Consider the following 9,024-nt stretch of genomic DNA (forward strand, 5'->3'; position numbering starts at 1 on the left):
GGCCCAGCACACTCACGGACCATCTCCTCCCGTTGGATGAGCTTCCCTGCCGTGCGCTTGGACCAGCACCCGCCCGCTTGGTGCATCTGAGCCAAGTCCAGGTCCCTCACTGCCCCTTCTAGCTTGGAGCTCCTGCAGCTCAGGATCGTCTTGTTCAAGTCTCCCTGGTCGGCGGCATCCTATGTGGGCTGCGCCATGACCGAACCCCCATGAGCCATCGCGCCCCGTCGGGTGGAAGGCTCCACGAGAGCTCACTGCTGCCCATCTCTGTACTGGTGGCATCCGCCGGCACCGTTGCCTACCCAGATGCCCTCCTTGACCGCCGGCGACACGCTCCGGCTTCTGAACCGCCGCCAAACGCTGGCCTAGGTCGTGGGAGCTGCCTCAGCCACGGGCGCCTGTGGTATTGAGGGCATCGAAGAGAAACGGGCTGGCTTGCGATCCCCCGGCCCAGTGACCCCCAGCCGCTTGATGGGCTTCTAGCCCTTTTTTGTGGGCCCGGCCCACTTACAATTCCTGTCGGCCTCGAGTTCACCGCATTGTCGTGGACCGGGGCCTGGCATGGGTCCAGTCGCCCTGCAGCCCAGTCTGAGGTGTGCATGTGGCTCGGCCCCTCAGTCCGCTTGGGTGCACCGCTCGGGCCTAAGCTCGGACTTTGGGCACGGGCCAGCTCGCCTTCTGACCGAGTACAACCCGGAATCGACTCGGTCAACGGCTCCCGTGTCACCTCCACACCCAGCTCCAAGACACCGCTCTCCTTGCCTTTTTCCGACGAGAAGTGTCGGCCAATCTTCTTGGGCTTCTGCCAGCCCTCAGAGTCTGGTGGTGACTCGGATAAATTCTGCCCTCCCTTGGCTGGACTCGGCTTCAAGTTGGGGGACAGCGGTCCCCGAGTTGACCCATGGTTGGACTCGGTCTCCTTCTTTCGTGCCCCAACCCTAATGGCGCCTCCCCATTGTGGCCGACCTCTGGAGACGGTCATCCATGGGCCGAAGACCCACCGCCTCCCTTCCCCTGGGGAACCTGCCACCGGCTCCCCCTTAGATCCATCAGCCATTTCGGCCTTCCTTGCCTCCGGCCACTGCTCCAGCGAGCGGAACTGGCAGTCGTGTGCCTGGTGGCCAATGCGAGCACAATGGCAGCATAGCCCCGGCATGTCTTCATAGGTGAAGGCTTGCCAAAACTTCTTCTTCACCCTCTGGATGAAGGTACCTGGCACCAGGGAAAGCCGGGAATCGATCTCCACCTTTGCCTGGGCATAATCGATCCGACTTCGCTCGTTGGTCATGCCGTCGAGCTCCACCGGCCTCCGCCAAAATCTCCAGAATGGACTCCCTGCCTCGGTACTCCAACGGAAGCCTCGGTAACCGGACCCAGACCATAGTCCGGTTCACGGTATGGGTGCTCGGGACGAAGTCAAGCTGCCAGTCCTCCATTGCCAGCAGCTGGCCCGCCACCATCCATGGGCCAGCCGCCATTGCCTTCTCCCGATCCACAGTTGAGCCAAAATGGAGGGTCATGAGGCCCCGGCCATTGGGAGGACCTCTACCTGATGCAACAACTTGGCCCGGCTTCTGAGATCGCATGCTACCATCTCCGCCAGGACCCGCCGTTCCAAGCTCCTCGCAATCACGGCCTTCTCCTCCCACTCAGACCTGGCCTTGGACACCCTCTCCGATGGTAGCACTACCACACGAGGGAGCCTGTGCTCAAGCTCCTGCAACTCCTTCTCGGTATACCAGTGGTTTAGCACCTCCGATTGACGCAAGGCCCCCTGTGCCACCGCAGACCACAGAGGAATGGTCTCAACCACCCCTGGCTTTGGAACATCCGGTCGGCCACTGTCAGAACCGCCTGGCTTGTTGGTGCCAGGAGTTGCCATCCGGCTGCCCACCAATTGTTCGACGAAAAGCCCACCCTTAGCACGAACCTTGATGCAGCGAGGGACTGCCCTACCACCAATGCCAGCCCACTCTCAATGCTTCCACTTTTTTTGTCTGGAGTCTTTGATCTCCATAAAGAAAAGAAAGGAGACCCATCCATGCTATAATTATCAAGTCCATACATCAAAATGCACCATCAAGTATCGAACTCAAAACTTGATTACCAAGCAAAGGGACGCGATCGTTAGGACAAATCCTAGTTCACATCTAACAAATTTATATTACTTCTACGTTGGAAAGCTAGTCACTCATATGCATAATGTTAAACTAATTTCCATCAGATCTCCTGGAGGCAAAAAAAAAACACTGCTCAACCCGTTTACAGCCCTGCTCGTCTGCTCCTAAGAGAGCTGGCCTTAGCTTCATAGTGATAGTTCCATGAATTGATAGCCCAATGAAGCAAGCTGCCATAAAACTTTCTCAAAGCTCTTGATAGCTTCAATATAAGCTCTCAGTACGCGGTGCGACTGTACGTGCTTGACGAATGGAGGGAAAATAACTAGCAAATCGGTGAACGGGGTCTTTTGCAAGGGAAAACACAAAAGTTGCCTTAGAAGCTCGCAGTTCCCAAGGGCTGGAGACTGGCATAGCCCACCTCTACGATCCTTTGAAAATGACCGTCCCCCAGTACGAAAAACCGAAGGTGAAGTAGACAGAAGCAAAACAACAAACTCCATACAATATACACGCAAAACTTACAACGATACATTGCTAAGAAAGCTGGTAAAGTTTGTAACACACACCCCCAAAGTTGTAACACCTTTATCCAGCAACGAAATTCACAGATGCCATTAAATATCTTTAGAGAAATATTGGTAGCTTTTTGATGCTGCCACAGTCGAAATTTACCAAACAACAGAGAAGAAAGCAAATTCATCTGCTATAGATATCATCTTTCAGCTTGAGCTCCAATGTCTGGTCAAGAAATGGGTACCAGTCAAGCTCGGGCTCCAGAAGAAGATCCTCTAATTTATCATTACCTGGAAATATCAGTTAGTAACAAAAGTTGAAACTTATTAGAAATTGAATATTATGGATATGCCATAACTGAGAATTATGCAATCAGATAATACAATAAAAAACTGCGATTGCGAGCATCTTTTTTAGGAACATAATAGTGGGAGAAACTATATTATATGGGTAAAATCTATTTGAATTTGCTGCCTGTCACGCGCACGTGCGCACGCAGAGACAGAGAGAGAGAGAGAGAGATATATAGAGAGAGACCTGAATTCAAGTGAGATCTGGGCCCTGGGAGGAAGCACCTCTGGCTCTAACTCCAGCTTCCCAATGCTTTCGGTAACATCAGCAGCATCCTGCATATAAGCATTGCAAAATTCAAGACCGGTCCTAGCATGAACCAAGGAATCCATTCCTACAGTCAAAAACTGGGCCAGCAGTCACTAATATGCATGCCTAGCATCCCTAGTTCATGGTATCCTCAAATTATACAATAAAGGGGTCGCTCAAAAATATCAGCTTACCTGAAAAGATATAATCATGAAGAAAAATCTATTTCTTGTTTTGGTTAACATTATAAGCAAAAGAAATTTTGCATCTCTCTGTGATTTATAACATATCAGCAAATAGCCGAGTGCAGAAAAAGGACAAAATTCAGAGTGAAGAACTAGCATAAATCATGGACTGGACAATAATGATTGATGCAAGGAAGCAAACCTACGAGCACATATATACTTAAGCATAATTGCCTTCCCTGGTCCTAGGCCAACAAATAGCATCAAGAAAATTGATAAGCCACTTGGAATCCAAGCAAAGGCATTAGGCTAAGAAAGATTGGAGGTTCAGCAAAAGTTAGAGAGAACTGCCAAGGGCATACAAACAAAGGATGAAGGATCAGCTATTAAATAAGAGAAAATATCCAGGATTGCAAACAATGGAGACATAAATGGGAATGACAGGGTACTGCATTCATGTTCCACAGGCCAAGGAACCAACACAGCGCATCATGCCATCTTGGAATGAACCATAAGAGCATACTAGTTATACTAGTTAAAATGACATAACAAGCATGGCACCAAAGACAAGGACCAAAAGGGGAAAAGTTACATATTTACTGTGGTTTCCTTCTGTATTGTTAAGTCAAACAAGTTAGTCTACCTTTACAGCTGATGTACAGCAGTTTCATATTTATCATTTCTCAAGTACTTTATTTCTACTCTTTATGAAGTACTAAAATGAGGTGATATCTATTATTTGAAAACAACATCTCATGCTATTGGGACATTCTGCAATGTTTAAAATAAGCATGTGATTCAAAATAGCTGAAAATACTAAAACAATTAAAAGCTAGACTTCAATTGTGTAGAAAAAAAGCTAGACTTCAATTTCAGAAACTACCCCACTATTGAGAAAAAGCTGGATGGTGTTACAGACTTAAAATTCAGATCTCTTCCAGGAAATAGTCATGCAGCATTATAAAGATTAAAGAGCTTGACAGGTAACAAATATCGAACAGTCAATTCGTAAATGTGTGGCCAGATTTACTTCAAAAAATGACAAACTCTACATTGGCTTGCGCCAGGCAATCTATGAGAAACACATTTAAAAACAGAAATATGGGAAACACATCATAACGCTTGTGAATCCAAAAGAAAGAGAGAAAGTGTTTAAACATAGTATCTTTATGTGATCATGCATACATTTATGCACTCTAATTATCGCTTTTAATATGGCTCTTATCACAATCGTGTCCATTTTAACCTATCCTCCCTCCCGCTAGAGGCTTATAATTGCACCACTGCATTATCATGCATTAGAAGTAAATTTCAAAGTTTCCTTGGGTTACTGTTCATCTTATCAGCACAACAGACAATGGCAAACTAAAAAGCACCACAACCAGATTGATAAAAGACAAAAAAAAATAGGCCTCAACTAATATTATTTTCTTTGATAACATCAGCCTTCAAGAAAATAACAGTAATGAATTCATAAATTTGAATAAATGACAATCAGATGAGAATAACTACAAGTTTCTAACCTTAACATATATTCTAAACCCCTTGCTTGGGTAATTCAAAGGACTTTACCATTTTTTTTACCAAAAAACAATTCCAAGAAAAATATGAGAAATACGGAAATTCTAAAATCAGAAACCTGCAATATACACGGCAGCAACCAACATAGTGAGGAAAAAAGGAAATGAACCTATGACAACACTTGACATCCTTTGCAAATCAATAGCAAATATCATGACTTAATTGTTTTAGGCTTCCCAATCCTACATCCTTACAACTTGCATGATACAGATGAAATAGATTCGAATCCAAAATCAAGGGGCATTGAATGTTGAATGATGAACTACAAGATCTGCTATGTGTCAGGAGCTTATTGTAGAAGTCCAATTGGCATCTGCTGAGAAAAAGATAGCTGATCTCCCTTTCCAGCTTACGCGCTGCACCAATAAAACTCCAACTCAGTTTAGCATCAACAACAATATAACACATTAGTTTAGTCCCTCCTCCATCATTATTTGGTCAAATTAGTTTATGAATGTCCTTCTATGATCCAATGTTCTTTTCTGTAGTAAAATCGTATTGCCATCATGGTACATATCACATTCATTTAAGCGATGCAACATCACCAAGTGGCAGGGGAAGGAGGTAAGTCCTACTCCAAATCTAATAAGGTAAAATTCTGAATGGTTGAAGCCTTGCAAGAAATTAATTTAAAGCAAGGAAGACTGCTTCTCAACCACATAAAAGAAAACCAAGATAGTATAATATGCATCTCCAGTGCACAGGACGGGAATTGACCAGAGACTTCAATACATGCCATATAAGAGGTGACAAAAAAGTTTGTTATAATGTTGTACATATTCATGTTAATGATCAAATCAAAGATTAAATAAATCCTCAACAGATCAACATAAATATTGCGATTGTTAAGAAAAGAAATAAGGAGAAATAAAACTATGTTAGGTTCTCGTTCTACTGTCTACATTGGTCAAAATTGTGAAGTATGCATTTTTTTTGCAATTCTAACACACGAAAATGATTCTAGTCCATTTCCTACTGTCTACATAATTTCATATATAATTGTTGCTTTGATAAAAGAAAGGGCAAGAACATTTGCAGAGGGCCACATACCACCCTTGGCAATCCAAAGTTATAGGCCATGTCAGTCCATTCACGAAGTGCAGACATAACTTTATCCACTTTCTTTCTTACACCTGAGTTAGACAGACACAGAAAAATAAAAGAATTGCAACCATATATAAATGTAAGTGACTGAAAAATTTACACAAATTAGATTAGAAAAATGGAGTTGGTGAGAACAATGGAAAGAAAAACTCAAGGAGATGAGCATTTACGTTCTTTATCCTTTTCTTTCTGGAGTTTTCGCTGCTCAGTTCCTGTAAAATGGGCATGCTCGATTCCCTGCTTGGCCCACTCATGACATTTCTTTATTTCCTCATCAGTCAGAAAACTATTCTTTGAGGCATTCTTGGGTTCTCATGGTCATGCACAGTAGCCTTATCTTTCAAAGTAGATCCCTTAGTTGCACCTGTTGGCAGAGGTTTTCCAGCTTTTGAAAGATCCCGCAAAGCTTTTCGTTCATGACGTGCCGGCTTGGCAGGCTTGGGCACATCAGCCTTTATGCCATCAACACCTTTGCCTAAATGGAACAAGAATCATATCCCAACGACTAGAAATGAAATTCCAAATACAGGTGCATACCAAAAATTTACACTTACAAAGAAAAGTAAGAACAGGAACTACCTCTATGGAAGGGCAAATTTTCATCTAGAACAAAAATAGGAGTTTGGGAGGCCATGTGAACTTGCTCCAATAGACCTTTCAAAGTCCAAAATAAAGCACCATGGTATACTCAAGTTAATCCATGAGAAGTCAGTGTTTATCATAATCAAATATATAGAAATAATTAAAATATTCAGCGCAGAAATGGAATCAAAAAGCAGCCATACAACTAATACAGTTCAGTTATCACTCTATATCTTCAGTAAACTGAGGCATTTACCATTCAAGGATTATATGACTTATAAATTTGATCACAAGACACGTCCACAATTCACCGATTTAAAGAAAAATAAAAAAAGGCAGGCAGATGCATATACTAACTTTGTAGACTTAAATCTAAACGACGCCTCCATAAAAATCAGAACATCTAGCATTATTTCTAATCATCTATACATCTTGATTTAAAACCCTAAACAATTAAGCTTTGAGATCTTCTTCCAATGTAAGTCTTGAGAGATCCCAAGATAATAAAATTTTCATTAATTCGCAAGAAAACAGAAAACAAGATCGTTAAATATGTTTAAATCTCGAGACCTAAAATTGTAGATTCTTAAGCCATCCAGTTTAAATAACAAAGAAATCAAAATTAGAAAAAAAATCCGACAAATCCCTCAAGAAAGATTAAGAAACACAGATGGAGGTATGCAAGGGAAACCCTAAACATTGGGGATTGAATTGATGCAATAAACAGGAACTGAAGAAGAAACATTACTGGAGATTGATTCTTGGAAACGAGAAGAAAAACCCTAGTCGATGAGATTTGAGTGCAATCCTTTGTCAAAAACCGTAGCAAAAGCCTCCTCTCTCGCTCTGCGGCAGGAGCGAGGAGCAACAAGTATGGGAAACAAGATGCAAGTATTTGAATACAGAGCTGAAAGACGTTTATACCCCCAGTCCTCTCAAGGGCCACGATCGTCTTGATTGATGCATCTTATTTTTATAACGGTTGAGATCGTCCCAATCGCTGTGCTGCTACGACCTTCAACGCTAATTAAAAGGGTCCAATAAGAGGCTGGGCCAGTCCAAAAGACGCTCCGGGTGGACTTAGCAATGAGGCAATCAAAAAAAAAAACAGAGCGGGAGCCGTGGGTTGGTTGGGTGCTTTAATCTTCATGCATGGCGTGTGGAAATTGGTCGGACAATTAGAGGGTGTTGTTCATCGTTTGGTCCGATGTGAATCCATCTCAGCTCCGAGAGGGGGTGTCCATGGCCAACATGTCGAGCAACAATGGCCATCCACCTCCAGTGGGAGGTGAGCAGGAGCATCCATGGAGGAGGGCCGTTCAAGGGCAGAGGGCTTGCCTGAAAAATAGAGAAAGAGCCAAAGAGGGCTTGTCTGGGTCCTCTGGGAGAGAGAAGAAAGAGAGACCGGTGGGAGACGCCGAAGAGGGTGGAGAGCCGGATCCCGGCAGTGCTGCCGTGCCCGCCGCCAAAGGAGAAGAAGTCACCGGCGGGGGCCTACGGGAAGAGGAGCCGACGAGGGCTTCGCCCAAGAGGCCAAGAACAGCTACTTCCACCTGTCGGCGCCAGATCTAGAAGCGTTCTTCGCCGGTTCGCCCTCGCGAGTCGCGCCCTGGCCCCGAAGGTAGATGTCCTGCGGCTCCTGCCGAGAGAGGAGAGTCTCTCTCAGAAATGAAAAGCCTCTCTTTCTCAGCTCTCTGTGTCATGCCCCGGATCCGGATCCGTGACACGGCTATACTATTGCCGACTACCGCCCACAATAGCACGAAACCTCATACATGGGGAACAGGGTAGTCAAACCAACCAAACCTTTATATATGAAAGTATTCTTAATACAACATGCTGGTCAGTACCCAAATACAGAGCTTCTATGTAGTTTATGTACACAAAAGTATACTTATTTTACCCCAAAGGAAAGAAGCCCTGATACCAAATTAAAGTGTCTCTGATAGCTATCAGTGGTGAGGATCTGAAAGAAAAATGTAAATGAACGGATATGAGCTACACGGCTCAGTAAGTAATCATACATAATTTTACCGGATCAAACATAATGATAACCATGTTTATGCAGGATTTGAGAGGCTAACATATACATTAAATGTCCATTGTTCCATATACAATATATATATATATATGCAAATCGAGCTGTAAATTAATGCATGTACCATCATGATATTTCATAAACATGAAATACAACGTAAAACTTTGCCATTAATCCAAGATTTTAAATCCATACTCCTATAGTAGTGCAGCCAAGTTATTATACCCACTGGCGGGGGCCATATGCGCATGCCGAGTTATTATACCCACTAGCGGGGGCCATAAGCACATGCTGAGTTATT

At 44.0% G+C, this 9,024-nt stretch overlaps 1 protein-coding gene across 1 annotated transcript; it reads right to left on the minus strand.

The window, feature by feature from the left end:
• Positions 1-2,598: 2,598 nt before the first annotated feature.
• On the minus strand, positions 2,599-6,737 carry LOC120109265. The gene is made up of 6 exons (XM_039123020.1): positions 6,683-6,737; positions 6,468-6,578; positions 6,274-6,414; positions 6,050-6,132; positions 3,171-3,259; positions 2,599-2,923 (listed from the first exon to the last, which is right to left on the minus strand). The coding sequence occupies exons 1-6, from the start codon at positions 6,735-6,737 to the stop codon at positions 2,920-2,922; spliced, it is 483 nt and encodes a 160-aa protein (XP_038978948.1). The 3' UTR covers positions 2,599-2,919.
• Positions 6,738-9,024: the final 2,287 nt, after the last annotated feature.

This window comes from Phoenix dactylifera, unplaced genomic scaffold (genome assembly GCF_009389715.1).
Source record: "Phoenix dactylifera cultivar Barhee BC4 unplaced genomic scaffold, palm_55x_up_171113_PBpolish2nd_filt_p 001964F, whole genome shotgun sequence".
NCBI classification, from domain to species: domain Eukaryota; kingdom Viridiplantae; phylum Streptophyta; class Magnoliopsida; order Arecales; family Arecaceae; genus Phoenix; species Phoenix dactylifera.